General features: G+C 46.2%; 1 protein-coding gene across 6 annotated transcripts in view; it reads right to left on the bottom strand.

Moving 5' to 3' along the window:
• The window catches only part of TTK (TTK protein kinase), a 1,085,566-nt gene that overhangs the window by 553,278 nt on the left and 510,699 nt on the right, over window positions 1–21,589 (bottom strand). For all 6 annotated transcript variants that reach the window (XM_069606303.1, XM_069606306.1, XM_069606304.1 and 3 more), the window contains exon 13: window positions 18,548–18,683. In XM_069606303.1, coding sequence (XP_069462404.1) covers window positions 18,548–18,683 — 136 coding nt within the window. The remainder of the gene's footprint in view (window positions 1–18,547; window positions 18,684–21,589) is intronic.

The following is a 21,589-nucleotide window of genomic DNA, read 5'->3' as shown; positions in this document are numbered from 1 at the left end:
TGGTGCAGGACTTGAAGAGGGACCTTCCTTCCTCCTCCTCCATCATGGTCTGAGGGTGCCAAGTAGGCCAGATAGCCTTCTGGAAACTGACGATTTTTGCCCTTGAGGGGCCCTGAACTTCACAGACAACGGATCCCGCTGTCGGTTGTTAGGGAGAATTCTCATCTATGGCTAATTTCCCTCACCTAGTGAGTCCCCCAGCAGCTTTGCTGGACTTCTGGAGTTTACTTGGTAAGAGTGAAAGCTTTTCCCCCACTCTTACATGTGTTTTGCTATGTGTTTTCACCTGTTTTGTGATTGCAGGCTCTGAAGTACACCACTTCAGTAGCCCCCCTTCTTTGTGTGTGTCACACAGCACCTTCTGTGCAGTGGCACCAGGTTGTCGTTCAGACTCCCACCGACTCCATTTCCGAGGCGACTACTGTCCCCCAGAAAAGGGTAAAGTTACCATTAACTTTACATAGACAATCTACCACAGGTCCAGTACACCCCATCTTCGTTGGAGTACTGGAAAGGGTTAATTCGTATCCTTTTTATCTGTACCTCCTAGAGCACTGTTTCACTCTTAACATTTAGACTTGGCTGGTGGCAGTGGTATCTACGATAACTTTTCTACCACGATTATATTAGATAAACGTGGTAGTTTTCTTTATATTAGCCTCGAACATAAACCCGCTGGACCAAATCGTCTTTCTTTTGGCTCCGGTTGGGTTTATTCTCCATTTCTTTTTGTTAAAGTCCTTCTTGTGTCTTACTTTGCGCGGCAAACTAGGTTTGCCTTCTTTGTTCACTGTCTTTTTGCGGGCTTCTGCACAGAAGTACTCCTCAAGGCGCCTGGGTGTCTAGGTGGGCTGAATGTGAGGGAGGGGTGTAGTCACCCCCTGCACAGGGTATCCTAGGAAACCCAAGTCGAACTTTGTCACGATTGGTCAAGGTGGTTGTCCGGGCTGGACAACCCCCCTTCTGAGTGATTGACAGCCAGGCTGTGTGAATGGGGGTTTTGCATATAAAAGGCAGGTCTCTTGGGCTAGAAGTCAGAGAGTCGCACCTGGAACTACAAGGAACCGACGAAAAGCTGAGAGAACGGCGGCTGCTGCAACTACCCCGCCCCGGTGAAGCCCTGCTGCAGTCCTGAGCCATCTACCTTCAACGACTCAGAAGATCCAGTCCGGAGTCTTCTTCCCTTGAGCTTGGTGGGGATAACCAGCTCATCTTCCACAGCTAGAGGATCCTCTTCCTTGGTCGAAATCGCTGCACATAGCTGTAGTGGTCCGGATAGCCACCTGAAGAGCCTTTCCTGTTTTTAAGGAGCGCACCTTTTATTCCGTGTCGCTGCTGCCGGCCTCATCCCTGTGTTGTGCAGATCCCCTTCAGACGTCCCACTTCACAACGAAACTCTAGGAATCATGGATCTGCGGGAAACCACTAGGAACAACTGCCAGGGCACCAGCTGCACCGTTGGAACAAGGTACTGTGTTCTGCTTGAGGAAGCTGGGTGAATCCCTTTTCTTAATTTCCAAGGCTTGCCCTTGTCTTCCATCCTTCTTATAACTTTTGCTTCTGAACATTGACAATATCGAAGTACTTTTGGCTAAATTGAATCCCGAAATATCTGACTGTGATCCTCGGCAACAGGCCCCGGTGTCTCTCAACCCTGGCATTGGCCCTTTGACTTTGGAACTCCTGTTTTTGAGCGTTTCTTGATTCTGCCTGCCAAACCAAAATATTGCCTGTGATTTTTGCCTCCAACTCCCTCTGGGTATCTCAGGTGCTAAGTGTGTTTTACCCCTGTAGCATTTAATGTCACGGATACGCGTTTAGTTAGTAGAACGAACTGTCAAAAAGTGATCGCAATTGTATTCGCGGTAACGTGTTTTGTTCGTAACACTGGTGCATTCAACACAGGGTACTTACCTTGAGACTTACTGTACAAAGTGAATTGGTTAGTTGTAGTATATTTAACATGTGGTTTTTATTTAAGTTTAATAGAAGTGTTGTGTTTATAACGAATGGTTTAAAAATAAATGTACTTATATTTTTTTACCTGAAACCTGAGTCAGTGTTTGCTTGAGTCACAGTAATTGTGGTCCCCTGGTGTAATCTCTGCTACTGCTCATACACTCTTGAGATAAGCATGGCTGCTCCGCTACTGCTACCACTATAACTTAGTAGTACAGGCTTGTACCAAAGGTAAAACTTGAATTGCCACCTGTAGTCTTAATCATGTGTAGTGGTCCCTAAGGGCACTGCACGGGATTCTGCCCAACATCGGTAGAGGGAGAGAAAAGCACACAGGCTCTTTCAGAACAAAAATGCAATATTTTTCAGCAAAAGACACAAACAAGTAGCTCGCAGAGCAAACTCAAGGACTCCCAACACTGAAGCGTGCAGTAAAAATCTGAAGATGGCTGCCAGAGGAAGGTCTTAGGGAGAGCCCCGTCGTTGGATTGAGGTAGTATGACCCAGAGGACAGTGATTGGTTTAGATGAGGAATACAGTTTGTAAGTGAAAGTGAAACTGTTATTCTTGATTCCCAGCCTGACGGGGAAAATTCATTAGCATGTGAATCCATGCCAGACCCCATGCTGGAGAAGAACAAGTTACTTACCAACTGGTAACGTTCTTTCAACATATTCCTCATCTTTGATCTCATCCAGCTTAGGTTGCTTTCGAAAGAAATAATTCTCAGCAGAGGATGACGTGCGTCGATTCAGTGTCCCGCGAAGGCCTCGGTCGCGGGTGATGTCATTGGGTGTACAAGTAACACGTGCAGCACCCATTGGCCTCAGTTCTGTTTTTCCCCTCCTGTTCGTGTTGGCTGTAGTGTAGGCAATCAGTATGCTGCCCTGCGAGAGCTGAAGCTCTAACAGCATGGAAAATTCTACAGAGGGGTAGGCTGGGAGGGTGATGAGGAATACATTCGAGGAACATCCAGTCAAAAGTACGTTACCAGTTGGTAAGTAACTTGTTCTTCGAATGGATTGTATCCTCCAACGTATTCCTCATCTTTGATAGACTCCCAAAGCAGTATGCAGAACTTGGTGGAGGGAGTAGAATTTGAAATTGTCGGCATTTTAGAAGGCTGAATACAGTACCGCCTTACCAAAGGCAACATCCTGAGAGTGGGAAGCATTTAAACAGTAATGCTTTGTAAATGTATGCAGCGATGACCAAGTTTCCGCATCACAGATAGATTTAATAGGTACGCCCCTTTGAAGGGCTGCAGAAGAGGCTATACCTCTGGTAGAATGAGCTCTCAAGCCTTCTGCGGGTCCTTGCTTGCAAATTTGTAACATTCTGAGATGCGAAGAATAATCCACCTTGATAATGTTTGTTTTGAAACAGCTTGACCCAATCTCCTTCCGGTGAATCCAATAAAGAGTTGGTCATCCACTCTGAGTTTGGAGAACCTAGAAATATAAAAGCTTGAAGCTCTTCTAGGGTCCACCCTATGGAGCCTTTCTTCCTCTTTACCGGGATGCAGCGGCGGGTAAAACGCTGGCAGAACTATTTTCTGATTTAAATGGAAATCAGATACAACCTTGTTAGGCAAGATTTCTACAGAGCTGGTAAATCTTCCTTTCCTGGTTCAACTCCAGAACTTTTTGCTTTTCTAGTGGGATATTTTTCATTAATACCTCAGTGAGTGGGAACCTTTTTCCACACTCACCTAATCTTTAATTCTTTTTATGGGTGTCATTTTTAGGACTCTTCATAGTGTCTTTTTAAAGTTAACATGTCTAATAACTTATTGGCAATAAGTGCCTGTTGTTGCTGGGTTGCCATACGGGCTCCCCATATAAATTTCTTGTGCTAACCTTGAGTGAACTACAGTTCCAAAGGGTAGAAAGGATCTTTGGATCCCTTTTACATTTTATTCTGTGAAACCAGCACACCCCACCTTATGTGGAGTGCTGGGGAGATGCAATGTATCCCCTTTCACATTTAAACGTTAACAATTCTGTTACAGTGACAAGCTTACCATTAATGGCTGGTGGCAGTGATACGTTTTACTAATTTGGTGCACCTTTACCGCGGGCTGTAATCACAGCTGCAGTAAAGGCACCTAAGGGTGCTCATTTTAACAAAATGGCCGCTGTCTTCTTTTTCTGCCATTTTAGTGTTTCTTGTCATTTCTTGTTCCTTCCCCCGACATCCAGGGCGGGAAATTCCTTTGAGTTTTGCCTTTGGCGGGAGTCCCCTGGACCCTCCGCCCAGGCTCCAGTCAGTCTGTAAGCACAGGAAGTGGGGGAGGAGTCCAAAACTTCCCCCTCCTTTGTCTTAGGCCTTCCTTCAACTGGGCCAAATCTCAGTGGGGGGTTGGCTGTCCTGATTGGACAGCCAGACGCCCTTTTCTTGTAAAATGCGGGGAGAGAATGCAGAGGTTGTGTTGCAGTTCCTGATAAATATTGGAAACCTGGAAGCTGAAGTCATGTCGACCACTGGAACAGAAAACCGAATAGGATGACGAAGGAAAAGCGGCGGGAATGATTTCCAGCGACAGGAGAGCCTGCTGTGCAACCGGAGCCTGCCGCAGCCCTTCCTTCCGATCGACCTGGGGTCTCCGAAAACAACGACCCGAACCCAGAGCCTGGTGAGACCCACTAGACTCAAGAAGACCTGCATTTTGATCCATCCCACGGGTTGCTGCGACCTTGCGTTCTTGCAATTCCCCAAATACCCTGGGACCTCCAGCCACTGTGCGGTGCACCGTCTTCCGAATTTGGAATCTCGCTGAAACTTTGTGGGCATCCTGGTGTATCTCCAGAGACACAAATCAAGTCCAAAAAGTCCCTTCAGAAGAGTGCTGGACCTTTTAAACGACGAGAATTCAACCGCGATCTTGTGTCTTCTTCTGTGCTCCTTGAAAAGGCGCAAAACCCGCAGAACCGCATTCAGCCGTGAGAGAAATCTTGCCGAGAGCCTTCTTCATTGATCCCTGCTGCAAAGTCCCTTCTGAGGTCTTGTGTTCAGTCTCCAAGACAAGGAATCCACTGACCGGGTATTTGGCTGCAGTCCCTGAAGTTTCCTGCTGCAATCTCTTCTTCATTGCTGAGGTACTGTGTTGGCTTGGGTATATACTTACCTTAAGCCTGTTGGGATTTCTGTGTAGTCCTGCAGTGTTTTCTGTGATTGGGAGGTCCCTCGTCCAGTACACCCAGTCCCAGTGCTAGAATCCTGCTGGGGTGTCTTCTGTGAAGCCCCTGGACCCTCTTCTAACCCTAGAAGTAAAGTACTCACCTGTTTGCCCAGTTTTCCTAAGGAACTCTGACTTTTGCTATTAAAGAACTTATTCTAACACTGCCTGTTGGTCACTAGTCCTAGTGACCCCCCTTCTACTACTGAGGACACTCATGCTCTAAGGGAAAGACTTTGAAGGGATAAGGACTTCTGCCTAGAAAAGAAATCAAGTGTTTTTACCTACTTGTAAAGAGTTGGTGGGTAACTAATTCTAAGAGTGAACAGTTACAAAAGTTCTTACTGATCTTGAATGCGTGATGCACTATTCTTAAAAGTATGGTTAACATCTTTTCTTCCTTAGCCACTGTTTTGCCAGTCTAAAAGAAAGTAGATATGAAGGTATTTTACTCTCCTGTGATTAGGTTGTGCCTCTTTACAAAAGTAATGTGTTGGTTTCACCAGATTATTCCTGTAGGGTAATTATACGAGTGTCCTCCAACTGTTGGTATCACCAGGTTAGTCCTGTTAGGATAACTGTATGAATGTCCCCCAACTGGGTCTTGCTTCCCCTGACTTGCTGCTAGCCTGTCCTTAATAAGTCTACATTAGGTTGTTGCCTACCTAGAATAACTATTCAGTAAAGTGTGACATTGGGTTTTACTCTCCCCTTCATTGTGAAGTTAAAGTAAGTGGGTTTTACCTACCTTGTGTTAGCTGTGTGCCATCCAAAATAAGTTACCAGAGTTATTGCTTACCTCAATCTGGGGTTCCCCGATTTCCAAAGCATCTGTAATTGTACATTACATCCTTCGGTTTTACTCACCTGGTATAACTGTTATGACAAAAGTAGTTATAGGTTTTTACTGCACCTAGAATAAGTGTTTCACTATTCACCAAAAGTATATTGTCCAATTGACTGTTTATGTGATTTGTTCCAAGAGTCAGTGTACAACTGGAAGGGCCTACTGTCCTTGTATTACCAAAAGTAATCTAAAAGTAACCTTTGGTCTTTTACTCCCAAAGAATAAGCTTGACCTATACTAAATGTGTATAACAAGGTTTTGACTTCCCTAGAACTACTGTTAGGTGTTCCAAGTAAGGTTTTTACTTGGGCCTGTGTGCTTTCAAGTATAGTGTTGTGTTTTATATTGTGATTTCATATAATGTGTTAGTACTTACTTAACCCCTAGATTTTTCTGGGCCTACCTGTATTTCAATAAATCCTTTATTTTTACAATACATAGTGTTTCAGTGTTTCTTTGGATCATTTGTATTACAATGCTCACTTGTACTGTATCTACTGCCCTCTCTCCCTCCTAAGATAAGCCTGGCTTCTCTGTCTACGCTACCCCGAACTCAGGTGGTACAAGCTTATACTAAGAGTGGAGTCTTGTACTGCCTCAGTAGAATGGTTTTGCTAGGCCCTTAACTGGACTTCAGAAAAACTGTCCTAACAAACCTTATGTAGGAAGGAGGGTTTTACCCTTAGCACAACCCTTTCTTTGTGGAATACAGTATAGACTAGAGGAAAGTGCCTGCAACTCGCTCACTCTACGTGCAGATATCAACAATATGGTTTTAAAGGTCAACAACCTCAACGGACATGTTTGCAAGGGTTCAAATGGGGCACACAAACACTTTAGAACCAGATTAAGATCCCAAACTGGGACCTGAAAAGAAGGTGGGAACACGTTTGTGAGCCCTTTTAGAAATTTAATCACCAATGGAATTTTAAAGTAGGCGCATTCTTCCGAACAGCGCTTGAAAATGGAGCACGCTGCCAGATAAATTTTAATGGTCCCAACATTGAGACCTTTCTGTGCCAATGATAAAAGGAAAGAAACACCTCTGGAGTTGAACATAGAAAAGGATCAACATTCTTTTCCCTGCACCAGTTGCAAAACTTGTTCCAACGGCAACAGTAGAGATTTTGTTGCTGGCCTTCTGGCCGAAAGCAACACCTCCATGACGTTATCCGGAGGTCCCAATCATTTTATCTCAGCCTTTCAGAACCCAAGTGTGAAGGTTGAGAGTGTTGACCCCTGGATGGAGAACGTTGTGAGAGAAAATCCCATCTCTGCGGAAGACGAATCGGAGGACAGATGGACATATCTAGGAGGTCCAGATACCACGTTCTCCTGGCCCAGCCGGGGCAATTAATATCAGGCGGCTTCCGAACCGTCTTAACCTCCTGATTACTTGAGGAATGACGGGGATCGGTGGAAACGCTTAAAGTAGTGGAACTCCCAATCCACCACAAACACGTCTCCTAGAGCTCCTCTCGGAGGAAAATCCCTTGAGCAATACCTTTTGCACTTCCGGTTGACTCCGGTCGCAAACAGGTCTACTTGAAGGGTTCCCCAAAGGACAAAGATCTCTTGAAGGACTTCCTGAGCTAGTTCCCACTCGTAGGACACTGCACTCTGCCTGCTCAGAGCATCCGCCGCCGTGATTTCCTCCCCGGCTAGGTAAACTGCCAATAAGGAGATACCTTCTTGAATTGCCCCGTACCAGAGCTGCATTGCCTCTCTGCACAGTGGTAGTGACCCTACACCTCCTCTTTTGTTGAGGTAATGCATGGCCACTGTGTTGTCCGTCATTATCAGGACATTCTATCCCCTGATAGAGGGCAGGAAGGCCTTCGGCGCTAGTCTGATTGCCCTCAACTCCAAAATGTTGATGTGTAGTTTGGACTCCGATGGAGACCAACGACCACTGACAGATCGTTGGCATGGGCTCCCCAGCCCATGAGTGGCGTCCGTCACTACTTTAATCTCCGGCCATGGCTGGAAAAAATGTTCTCCCTTCAGAATATTGTCCTCGCAGGCCCACCACAGAAGATCCTGTGCGACCCTGCTTGGAACCTGAAGTAGGTCCGTCATCTTTCCTGAAAACTGTGACCATTGAGTTCTTAGAGTCTATTGAAGGGATCTCATTCTCAGGCAGGCTTATGGCACTAGAAAAATTAAGGATGCCATGAGGCTGAGCAACCTCAAGAAATCGAAGGCTGGAAGATTCTGGGCAGTTTAGAATTTGATAACCATCTGAAGAAGCTCTTTCCCAAGGATGTATCTAACACAGCTCTAATGTACAGGATCTGCTGAGAAGCTGTCATCTGTGACTTCTTCAAATTGAGGGACAAGCCCAGTCTGTGAAGGGAGTGGCAGGTGACTGGATCCAGGGCTTGTTCGGGGGAACGCACCCTGATCAGCCAATCGTCCAGGTAGTGGTAGATATGAATCCCCCTCTCCTGAGATGCGCTCCCACCACCATCATCAGTTTGGTGAAGACTTTCGGGGTGGAGGTCAACCCGAATGGCTGGACTCGAAACTGATAGTGTGAGCCGCCAACAGCGAACCTTAGGTATTTTCTGTGCTTGAGATGAATTGGCACATGAAAATAAGCATCCTGAAGGTCCAATGGCACCAACCAATCCTGTAACTGGAGGATCTGAGAAAGTGTGACCATCTTGAATTTGTCCTTCCTGAGGAACTTGTTCGATTATCTCTAGTCCAAGATGTGTCTCAGTCACGAGTCTTTCGTGGGGAATAAAAAAAATATGGTGAATATCAACCCTTGTTCCTCTCCGATACAGGTACTGGTTCTATGGCACCTTTCTTTAGCAGAGTTAACATTTCCTGTACAAGGAGCAGATTTGGAATCCTCATCGAGCGTTTCCCCAGTGGATTATTGTGAGGCGGCATTATAAATGGAAGGCAGTAATCTTGGGCCATTGTCTCCAGAGCCCAAGCATCTGAAGTAATGTCTCGCCATTCTTCGAGATGCTGAGACAGTCTGCCCCCCCACCCGTGACTCTTGACGCAAGCTCTGAAAGTGGTTTCGGAGCAGTTGCTGCAGCTGCCGATGGCAAGGAAGCTGAAGTTTCCTCGTCCACCACAAGGGTTTCGTCTTTGGCCTCTGACTGGCCATTCCTCTTGACTTTCCAAATAGAGAGTAGTAACGATAGGATCGCCCCCTCCATGGTTGTCCTGAAGAATGAAAAAGGCTGAGGTTGCCTAACAGCGGCCTTTAAAGATTTGGCAGCTGTCTGAGGTTTGCAACCTCTCAAGGCTCTCATCAGCCTCGTTACCAAAAAGGTGAGACCCGTGAAATGGCATGTTTAGAAGATGGTCCTGCACATCTTGTGCGAAACCAGACTTCTGCTATCATGCAAATCTGTGCATAACCGTGCTTGTAGCCATAGACCTGCTGATGCTGTCTGCAGTGTCTAATCCAGATTGAAGGAATTCACGCATGGCTTCTTTGCCATCCCCAATGATAGCTAGGAAACCCTCCCTTTTCCTACCATTCTGGAATGTGCTCTGCCGCCATTGATATGCACTCCTACAAAGTGTACGAAAATTTGGCTAAGGCACATGTGGAGTTGGCCGACTTAAGGAACATACTCCCAGCTGAAAATAACTTGCGCGCCCATCCGTCCACACACTTGTCGTCCCTATCCAGAGGGATTGTAGGGTATGCCGCTTTATTAGATGTAGCTGTGGCTGCCTGGACCACCAAACTCTTGGTAGTGGGGTGTTCGGACAGATAGCCTGGGTCGCTACTAGAAGGGCAGTATTTTCTCGCGAGTGATTTATCCACCACAGGGATAGAATCCGCCCTACTTTGTAAAGCCAAATGAAAGGGTAAGATTGGGTCTGTAGGTGGACCTTGGTCCAGAATATCAGTAAGGTCATCCTGGATGAATTGAGCTGGTGGTCTAGCCCAACCTAGGTATCCCGGGTCTGGCGCACATAATAAATAATAAACAAACTACCTTTGACATCAGGTGCCGATACGAGGAATCGGCATGTTCTACCGGCTCCAGTCTATCGAACTCAGTTTCAGGTGATGTGTCGACACCACTAGCATTGTACAGTGTGTCAACAAGATCCCTCATCTTACTCTCCTCTGAGATTAAACAATCTGGCACATTAGGAGTTCCAAACTCAAGGCCAAAGAGAACCTCCTCTTCCTCAGACCGCTCTTCTTCCTCAAAAATCGAAGAGGGATTTAAAGTTCTCCTTTCTAGGCAAAGGAATATAAACTTTCTCAGAGTCTTTGCCAGTTTTAACATGCTCAGAAGACTGAGTTGAAGCCACAGTAATTTTTGGCGCCAATGATTTTTGTGTCGACGACGACAAAGGCGTCAATGGTGTTGATGGAAATGGCGCAGATGGCGTCAAGTATTCGACTGTCATCTTTGAAGATTTCTTCGAGATATGTGGAGTCTTCGATGGCGTTGACCACCTCGAGCACCGTCACGACTCGTGTGACTTTCTTTCATCTGAGACCTTGAAGGTTCTTGATGGGTCTTTCTTTGATTACACGGGCTCGAGGTTGCGCAAGTGTAAAATCGAGACTGCTCTCGTCCGGCTTCCGAAGAAGGCGCGGATGGAGGTTTGCCCTTCTCGAAAGTTTTGACCATTTTCATATGAAATGCCTCCCACTTTGCAGATGAAAAATGTTTTGTGGGGCACTTGCATTTTCTGGGGGATTCGTCCGCCGATAATTAAGAAGATGGCGACCGATGGTGCCGTCTCTTCGATCGTTTCATCGAGGATGAGTGGCGGGAGTCACTGCGGGATCTTGATCTCTTTTTGTCCTTTTCTCGTCGAGGAGAACGATCTCCAGACTCGACGGTCAAGGAACGATCAGTTTTAGTTTTACAGCCTACCTGCAATTTTCCCTTCCTTTCTCGCAGGGCTTTACTTTTCATAGCCTGACACGTTGAACAGGAATCCGTGTCGTGGGCTTCCCCCAAACAGCATAGGCACGAGCGATGGAGATCCGTGATGGACATTTTCGAATCACATTCTATGCACTTTTTGAAACCCGAATGAGGTGTAGTCGGGGGTCGATGACGAAGACATGTCGTCGATGATATTTTTTGATTTTCCCCGGTGATGTTCCTATGTTCCTGGGGGGTTTGTGATCCTACTGTGTTAATTTTTGAAGAACTGTGTAGTAAGTAATTACTAACGAGACGCGCCAAGTCTCCGAAGGAAACATGTTTTGCGGAAAAACAGAACTGAGGTCAACAGGCGCAGCGAGTGCTACTTGTACATCCAATGACGTCATCCTCAACGGAGGCCTTCGAGGGACACCGACTCGATCGACGCACATCGCCCTATGCCGAGAATTCTTTTCCCGAAAGCAGCCGAAGCTCGACGAGATATCAAAGATGAGGAATGCGTTGGAGGACACAATCCATTCAAAAGGGGTTTATTTTGAACTCTAAATCTGTTGTCTGTCTGCCTTCCTGATGCCTTCACAGTGTTTTGAACATGTATCACAGTGGAGCTAAATAGAGAAAGATTCACACTTTCCTTTTGCTTCCTCCCTTCTTTCAGATTACAGACTTGACAACCACTTTTTATGGACTTGCTAGGTTGTGGAACACATGAGGTGGTGACGTGTGTTAGGCAAGATTGTATGCAGTACCCTTTGGATGCACTACAACAACCAACCCTGACCTCCTGGCAATAGGAACCCAACCTTTGGTATAAGCTTGTACTACACAGGTTGTTAGCATGTTGAGCAACCAGGCTTATCTCAAGAAGGGTCAATGTGAGCTGTAGGGGAGTTTCACAGAGATTCACAGTGACAAGCATTCAAATAAACACTTACACACAAGGTTTCTTGAATAAACAATTATTAATTCGTCAGTTAAAATAAGCCTTCTTCAGAAGGGAGCAATATAAAAACAACACACAAATACATTCCAAAACGACACACACTGTTTCTAAATCAGTAAAGACCCTTTTGGGATGGCCCACATTCACAACCTACACCCTCAGGTGACTTCAATAGGTAGGGTGCTGGGGACATTAATATCTTACTGTAGCATTTAGAACATTCTTAGGAATGGTCAAAGGAAAAGGATATTAGAACAAGCAAGAGATCACAAATATTCTTAAGCAGGCAAATACTTTTGGATCCCCTAAGCAGAGTCATTCAGTTTAACAGGTAAAGCCAAAGTCAATGGGCAAAAGTCTATATGAGCTGAAGCACTTCTGGTAGGTAAGTAGAAAAGTCTTTGCACAATGTTGTAGAAGTCTTTGAAAAGAAGAATCAATGTAGGGCCACAAGCTGTTTAAGCTTGTGAGTAGTAGAGGATGCAAGCAACTCTACAACAAGAGCTAAGTTTTCTCAGACTTTACAGTACCTTTGGAGTGAAGAAAAAGTGCAGCAGATGACTCTTGTTCCTGTGAAGCTCTGCAGATCTCACTGTTCCTGGGCCTCAGTCGTGGGGACAAGAGGGAGGACTTCTGGGGACTCCTGCACTGCAATAGGATAGTCACCGCTCGCAACCGTTAATCTTCAAACAAGTGTCACTTCAGTGTTTCAGCTCCTTGCGACTACCGCAAATACCAAAACCGCGGTTCCTGGCTGTCGAGATGGACTTTCCTTGCATCTGGGATACCACGCTCTGTTGAGAGGGTTCAGGCTCGGTCAATCCTGCTTCCTGGGAGTCTGGAGGATCTTCCTGGCGCTCGTGACCAACTTAATAGCAACGCACATAATCTGGTGTTCCACTCCCTGGCAATTCGGTTTCCAGCAGCAACTCTGTGGAAATTCAACCAGCTCCAAGAAGATGTCCAGGTGGCTTACTTTGGAGTTGATTGGTCTCACCAACTCAAGGAGAGAAGTCGGCCTTGCAGGGGCTGCTCTGTCGATACAAATTTGGAGTTTCAGCACAGCAGCTGGGCTTACCAGGCAAACCAAAGGTCCAGGAGTTGCAGCAGGCGTCCTCTTACAAGTTCTTCTTCGGGTTCCTTTGTCCAGTGGTCGACCCTGCCTTCCAAGCCAAAAGCCTCGCCTTTTATTCAGGTTTCTCCCATTAATTCCAGCCAAGCTGTCAGTCACCCAGCAGGGTGGCTGTCCTTGCTGGACAGTCAGCTGGCCAATCACCACAGAGTGTATTTGGGGTCTCCAAGGGGATTAAGCACAGGGAGTTCCGTCCACCTCCCTCACTTCCTGCCCTTGCCAGACATACTGGAGCCAGAGGCGGCCTTCACTCGTGAAACCCGCCAAAGACAAAACAAACAAAGGGCCCAAACTTGGTTTGCCATGCAGCGTAAATCTCAAGAAGGACCTTTCCAGCAAGAAATGGTGAAAAAAAGAAGATTGGGCCATTTTGATGAAATGGGCACCCATGTAGGCTTTACTGTGGCTGCGAACCAGCCACCGGTAAAAACAAACAATGGTAGTAAAACGTAAACCACTGCCACCAACAATTAATTGTAGAAAGGGTAATATAAATGTCACATAAGAAAGTAGATATAGGGGATACTGAGTAACCCCTCCAGCACCCTATGGCAAGATAGTGTGTGCTGGGTCTAGAAAGTTACAAAATGTAAATAAAGTCAATTTCACTTTACTACTCTTGGAAACAGTTTCACCAAGAGCAGGTATTTAAACGTGTGCCACTACACTGAAGGTGCTGTGTGTCACAATGTAAAGATGATGACTATGGAGTTTGTCAGATTCCAAAGTTAAAAGAAACACAGTCTAAAGCACAATAAAAATACATGAGAGTGAGAAAAAGGGATCACCAGATTGGAAATTAAAAGTCCTGAAGTCCAGCAAAAGAGCTGGGGGTCTCCAAGGTAGAAGGGAATTAACACCTTTCTGAGAATTCTCCCTAACGAGTGAAGGGCTCTAGGGGGAAGGTACTTAGGAAGAGATTGGAAGGTAGGAAGGGCCACTGCCCCCAAAACACCTTGTGGACGATGCAGAGGGAATAAACTTGATCCGTGCGGCCAGTGGGAGCAAGTGGGGGGATTTCACGGCCGGCGAGATGCAGTCACTGGGCTTGAGGGCAAGAATAAGTCTGTTCTAGATGAGTTGAAGAGGGCGGAGAGTAGAAGTAGGCAGATTGAGAAAGAGGCTGTTGCAGTAGTCCTGCCTAGAGAGAACCTAAGCTCTGGAGACAGTGAGCTTCTGGGGCAAACGCATAGATTTCAAAATACTTTGCGTTATTTTCAAATGTGTGAACCAGCTGGCACCAAACGTTTTGTCGGATAAATTAAGATTTACACTCCAAGCCGTCAGTTACGCTCAAGCGATAAGATGTTGTTGCAAGTGCCATGATTTAGATATCTGAATAAAGGGGATCGAAAGTCTGGAGTCTAGTTAGGCAAAGTTTGAATGCAGTACCCTCTGGGAACACTACACGCAACTATGACTACAGGTATAGGCAACCCAACCTTTGTTATAAGCTTCTACTACACAGTTTTGGTAGCGTGTTGAGCCGCCAGGCTGATCTCAAGAGGGGAAATGTGAGCAGTAGTGGAGTTACAAAGATTCACAGTTACAGGTATTCAAATAAACTCTTACACTCAAGGTTTCTTGCATAAACAATTATTAATTTATCAGTCAGTTATAAAGCCTTCTTTAGAAGGGAGCAATATTATAGTAACAATCAAAATACACTTCAATACTGTACACTGTTAGTTTCTGAATCAGACAAGACCCTTTTGGGATGGCCCACAGACACAACCTATACCCAAAGGTGACTTCAATAACAAGGGTGCTGGGGACATTAATATCTTACCGTTGGTACACAGAACACTCTTATAAAGTTGGTAAAAGGCAAATGTTATTGGAACACAAGAGATCAACAATTTCTTAAGCAGGGCAAAAACTTTCAGATAGTTAGAGAAGAGTCATTCAATTCAATAGGCTAGGCCAAAATCAATAAGCCAAGTGTCGTCGTATAGGATGCAGCACTTCAGGTAAGTAAATGGAAAAGTCTTCGCAAAAGTTCTTAGGAGTCTTGAATAAAGAGAAGAATCAATTGTAGGGCCACAAGCTGATTAGACTTGTGAGTTGTGGAAGTTACAAACCCTTCTACAGTAAGAGGTAAGTTGTCAGACATATTTCACAGCACCTTAAGTAAAGAAGAAAAGATGCAGCTGAAGACTTCTGTTCCTGTGCAGCTCTGCAGATCTCACGGTTCCTGGGACTCAGTCGTGCGCACAAGAGGGAGGACATCAGGGACTGTCCTGGCACTGTCAAAACTGGCAAACTTTACTTTCAGTGGCTGTTTCGCGTTTCAGCTCCTTACGGTACAGTAAATAGCAACAAGCGCGGTTCCTGGCTGTCAAGGTGGACCTTCCTGACCTCTGGGGTCACACACTCCACTGAGGGAGATCAGACTTGGTCAGTCCTGCTTCTTGGGAGTCCGGAGGATCTTCAAAAAGCATTAGGCCAGCTTCCAAGCAATGCACACAATCTGGTGTCCCTCTCCCTGGCTCTACGGTTTCCTGCAGCAACTCTGAGGAAATTCAATCAGCTCTGAGGTGGGTGTCCAGGTGGCTTACTTGGGAGTTGATTGGTCCCACCAACTCAAGGGAAGAAGTTGTCCTTGCAGGGGCTTCTCTGTCGATACGAATTTAGCGATTCGGTCCCGGAGCAGGGCTTCACCGGGCGAACAAACGGTCCAGGAGTTGCAGCAGCCGTCCTCTTCAAGCTCTTCTTCGGTTCCTTCGTCCAGTGGTTGACTCTGCCTTCCAAGCCAAAGGACTCGCCTTTCATTCAGTTCTCTCCCATTCATTCCAGCCTAGCTGTCACTCACCCAGCAGGGTGGATGTCCTTGCCGGACAGTCAGCCAGCCAATCACCACAGAGTTCATTTGGGTCTCCACTAAGCATCAGGATTTTCGGGCACCTCCCTCACTTCCTGCCTACCCCAGAGGCGGGTTTCTCTCAGAAACCCCGCCAAAGGCAGAATGAACAAAGAGACCAAACCTGGTTTGGCGAACAGAGAAACTCTCTAGAAGGACCTTCTAACAAAGACCTGGCGAAAAAAATAAGACCGAGCACCATTTCAGCAAAGATGGCTAGATGCCATTTTGAAAAAGATGGCTCCTGCGAATACTTTACCAGAGCCGTAGACTGTCACAGTAAAAGCAAACCTAGGTAGTTCAAAACGAAACCACTGCCACCAGCCAGTCCATTGAGGAAGGGGTAACATAAAAAATGTTACATGAGCATTTAGACACAGGGGATAGATACTAAGTAACCCCTTACGCACTCTACTGTAAGATAGGGTGTGCTGGGTCTAGCAAGTACAATGCTAAGTAAAGTCAATTTCACTTTACTGCTCTGGGAAACAGTAGTTGATCCCAGAGAAGGTTTTTAAACCTTTGCAAATCTGGAAGACTGCACTGAAGGTGCTTTGTGACACAATTGTAAAAGAGGATGCCTATGGAGTAGGTTAGGCTCCATAACCAAAAAACACAGTGTATAAAATCACATTAAAATACATGAGAGAGTGGGGAAAAAAAGGGCACACTCTCTCCAAGTAAAAAAATCAGGCAAAGTTGCTCGGGTTCTCTAAGGTGGAGGGAATTAGCACATTTTTGAGAATTATCCCCAACAAGTATATGGGCCAAAACTTTGGAACACCCTCCGATGGTCCTTCCGAAAAAAAAGTCTTGAAGACCCATCTATTTTGTTAATCGGAATACTGATGTCTAGTCATTGGTCTGCGAAATATCTGAACTGTTAACATCTTCACAGACGGTAGATTTTGCTACCGTGTATTACATCTGCGCCCAGATACGATTCATTTAATCGTCATCAGGTAATAAAATTGTGGCAAAAATGCTGTGGTTTGACCCGGTACAGGTGTACCCCATTATACCATTTAAGGGGAGCGGCGGTTGCGGGGGTGTCCTCCGTTCCCCTTAAATGGTATAATGGGCCCGGGGGTTGCAGGGGTGTCCCCTGCATCCTTTACATGTTTTTGGCGGCAAAACCACTGCATTTTTGCTGCAATATTTTGTATTCAAGGCCATTTTTGCCAAGATTTTAAGATATGGAACCATTTAATCAGGAGTGTCCTTACAAATAAATCAAATCAAAGGCCTGGATTGGAGACCAGGGTGTCCTTCTTGAGCTTCTTTCTGCCAGACCTAGTGAGATGACAAGGATAGGAGATAAAAACACAGTTTGAAAAGATGGGGGAAATTAAGAGCACTATAGTGGGTGTGATAGAGGGAGGCGAAAGAGAGGCGAGAGGAGAAGAGAAGGAAAACACTGCACAGAGCTACGCCCCACAGGGTGCACAAGGAGGGGAGTCAGGAAAGGGGAGTAACAAAAGGGAGCAGCAGGCAACAGCAGAGTGCAGACAGACAGACAAAGCATGGGCAACAAAAGGCAGTGCGTGGAGAATGCGATGGGGGCAAACCACGCTCAGCTCAACCAAGAGAGTAAGAGGCCTGGAGGGCAACAGTATAGATTGCAGCATAAGAGATGCAAGGCAGAGTGATAGAGGCCAATACATTAACCTAGAAGGAAAAGGCATGGCAACAGAGGAATGCAGAGAAACAGTCAATTGAGGCCCAAGCAACACCTAGACTGGGAGAAAACACAGCCAATGCCACCGAAAAACAGAAACAGCTTTCAAGAACGGCAAAAACAAAGGTACGACTACCTGGAAGCAGGATAGCCCAATGAATGTGTATAAACAGAGCGTGAGATGGGCATTGAAATGGAGGTAAGCGTGAGCTACAGCAGTTTAGTAGGTCGTAGTAATGGCTGTGTCCCCCGCCTGCACCAGTCTTACCTTGCGGTTGCTGCTGGTTGACGGCTATGCTGCATAGTATCACTCTGCGATCCGACCCCTTTTTCTGGCAAACCAGAACAACAAAATTACTTTGCTATGCCTTAGTTTGACTCCAAGCTATCCTTGGATGAATTGCTATGAGTAGCCACTTTCTTACCTTATCAGTCGGGCATGGACCCATCTTGATGATATGATCTTCAGTTTCAGCAAATTGCACACATGCCTGTCTTGTGGTCAGATGGCAGTGCATGAATTCACTGGACATGCCCGCTGTAACCAGAGTCTTACTTAAGCACCAATAAGGATGCCATCTCAATTCCAAGCACATAGGCAAGTGACAACAGAGTAAGCAAATGTGTGTCTTTTTGAGATGGGGAAAAGACAATAGCCATAGAGGAACATAATTCAAAATAACACGAGAAAGTTCACATAAACATCGATTATCCAGAGCTGTTGCTGTGATGGTAAATGAGTTAAAATGATAAACCTGACGTATTTGTTCACTGGGACAAATATGCATAAAACGTTTCAACAAAAAATAATTATGTTATGCTAATGCAATACATTTATGTTCAGTGTTATATAAAATGATACGTTCAAACCATAACAAGACGCTGAATAATGATTGCGAGAGATTTCATAAATGTTTTCCCAAGAACGTTTAACTGCTACACAAAAGAGTTAATAGCTGGTGCAATTCTATTGCAGCAGAATGATACCTTAGCAAGGATTTCCAAATCAAAACCATTGTTATGGATATTAATAAAATAGTGAGGCACATTTCATATACCTGGAAGGGACCCTTGATTTGGAGTGGAGGAGCTGGAGTGTGTAGATTTGAATGTTGATAGGCAGAGGATTGACTGTATGGAGTACAGTTCTGCGGCATTGGTGGAATACATTCATTTACCACAGGAGTTCTAAAACTGAGAAAATGAACATTATATGCAAGTTACACTTTGAAAGAGAAATGGAACCAGGAGGTGGTTCGTCTATTGAATGTACACACACATTGTCGAACTAGATGGTTAATATCACATCTTCTACAGAATATGAGAAAAACTGTTTTTTGCATCCATTTTAAGAAAAATAGAAACATTCTGCGTGATCCCCAGAGACATTCTTATTTAAAGCAAATAACCCCTATGCACTGTGGTGGACCCAAACTACTCTGGCTTTGAATCCCCATAGAAAGTTTGTTCATTGTGTAAGAATCTGATGCATTACCACAAAACATTACATTTTGTAAACATGTTTGCATTTTATAAATAAAATATAGCCCTATATGATGCACTTAAATGAGACCAAACAAATGCAAGGAATAAGATAGCAATGCAGGAGAACCAGAGTTACCAGTAACTAACTTATTCCTTCTCCAGCATTGGATCTTTCATAGATTTGCATGCAGTGATAAGATTACAAAGCAGCATTATAACACATTTGGGCGGAGGCAAGTTCCCAGCATAACGACTGACCGACACTAGACTTCTGTGGAATCTCTGTCGACACAGTACAACCTGATGAATGCATGCACGATTTCCAGGTGGCTGTGTGGCAGAGGTCAGGCAGCGGAATTCCGGAAAAGTAAGCAGAGGTTGCAGTCACTGCTCTGTTGGAGTGGGCCCAGTGCTTGCCAGGAAACAGCCTGCCGGCCTGTAGATGGCGGAATGAGATGCAGGCTGTAATCCCATCTTTAAATGGAGGACTTTGAGAGACCCTTCCCAAGCCCAGAAGGTTCAAATGAAAGAGTTGATCTATTGTGCGGAATGACTTTGCACATGCAACACAGTACATGAGGGTGCACAGTAAAGCCAGCGTGTGCACGGCTCGCCCTACTGGCGACGTCTGTGTGCCAAAGAATATGGGCAAGACCATCCACTGATCAAGAAGTAAAGAGGATGGCACTTTAGGCATAAAGGTTAGGTTAGTACGCAGAATAGCCTTGTTCTTGTGAAACGTCGAATAGGGCGATTTTGAGGACGCCTAGAGATCACTCACTTGCCTGGCGAAGTTATCGACACCAATAACACGGTTTTCCAGGAAAGAGGTTTAATGGATGCTTGGTGCATGGGCTCGAAAGGCTGCTTCATGAGCCTTGCAAGTAGAACATTTAGCTCCCACGCTGGCACTGGGCGACGGAGAGGTGGGAAAAGTCGGAAACAGCCCATGCAAGAACTCCTTAAACCAGCCGGTGAGACCACAGAGCTAGCACCTCTGCAGGGCAGTTGTACCTGGAGATCGCCGCCAGATGCACCTTAAATGGAGTAATGAGCCAAGCCACATTGTGCCAGAGACAACATATAAGGCAACAGATCGTCCGGCCGGATGGTCAGAGGTCACAGTTGATTGTTCCTGCAGCTTACATTTCCCTCATCTCGGTTAGCAGTTCAAGGCGGACAGAGCTCTTGACCGGGCTAGGACCTCCTGGCAGTCTTGTGGAAGGGACAGAGCTCCATATTCTAAGAACACAGGAGCCAAGCCGTCAGATTGAGTGAGGCCGGGTCGTAGTGCAGTACAGCCCCCTGGTTCCTGGATAGGAGTGATTGGTGCGAGCGCAGCTTGATCGGCGCCACTGACGAGAGGACAAGGAGGTTGGAATACCAAAACTGTCTCGGCCATGCAGGGGGCGCAAATATCAGTTTGCACTGATACAGTCTGAAGGTGTGCAGAACTCCAGGCACCAGAGGAATCTGGGGAAATGCATACAGAAACCTCCCTTCTCATGGAAGCGCGAACGGATGGAGGAAGCGGCTGGCAAAGGTCTTACAGCGACTGTTGTCGTAGATGGCAAACAAGGCGATCTCCGGGGTGCTCCACGTCAAACAGGTGAAGCTGGTCATCGTGTAGTTCCCCACTCATGGCAAGAGCACAACTCCCTGCTGAGGGAGTCCTACAGGGTGTTTTAAATCCCTGGTAGATGAAGGGGAATGAGAAGCAAGCAGGTTGTGCTGTAGAGCACAATGCCACAGGGCTAGTTCTTCCTTGCGGACATAAATCATCAATATGGTGTTGCCGGTGTAAATCTGCACCACCTTTCCCCTCTGGTCTCAAAAAAATCGCCCGTAGCACCAGCAGGTTGATGTGCTAGCTCTTTTCCTCCTACAAACAAAGGCCTCTGGTATGTTGGTCCCGAGAGTGGCCGTCCCAGCCCTCCAGTGAAGCATCCGTCATGATTTTGGACTGATAGTCCGGCAGCCTCAAGGGGACGCCTTGCACCAGATGTGCCCTCACTGACCAACAGCTAAGGCACCGCCTGAAAACCAATGCAAGTGCAATGCATTCGTCCCAGGACCCTGACGCTTGGATCCAGCGGGCATTCAGGAATTCCTGCACCGGCCTCATGTGTAGCCGGCAGTTGGTGATTAACGGGATGCATGATGGCAACATCCACAGCAGGGATTCGTAGTTGCCAACTGGCGTTACCTGGGCACCACTGAGACAGCGCACCTTTTCCAGAAGATCCACCACCCTTTCGTCCGAAGGCCTGACGGTGAAGGTTTGGGTGTCGAGCCTTGCTCCGAGATAGAGTTCCTGTTGCGATGGAACCAGGCACGACTGAAGTTGGAGAAACCCAGCTGCTGTAGACCCTGGATGGTAGTGCCGGTTTTGGATTCTGCCAGCGGATAGGCTATCACCAACCAGTGGTCTAGATTCAGGTAGATGTGAACACCCCTCCGCCGCAGGGGCGCCACCACTGGCGCAAGGTATTTGGTAAACACCTGTGGTGCAGACCATAGACCGCATAGAAGGGCCTTGAACTGATAATGTACTCCTGCCACCAGAAAGTGCAGGTAGCGCTGGTGAGAGTGGTGAATAGTTATATGAAAACAGG

Source organism: Ambystoma mexicanum, chromosome 4p (assembly GCF_040938575.1).
Source record: "Ambystoma mexicanum isolate Mex_15411 chromosome 4p, UKY_AmexF1_1, whole genome shotgun sequence".
NCBI classification, from domain to species: Eukaryota; Metazoa; Chordata; class Amphibia; order Caudata; family Ambystomatidae; genus Ambystoma; species Ambystoma mexicanum.
Note: the sequence above shows the minus strand (reverse complement) of the source record. Positions and strands in the feature narration are given on the sequence as shown.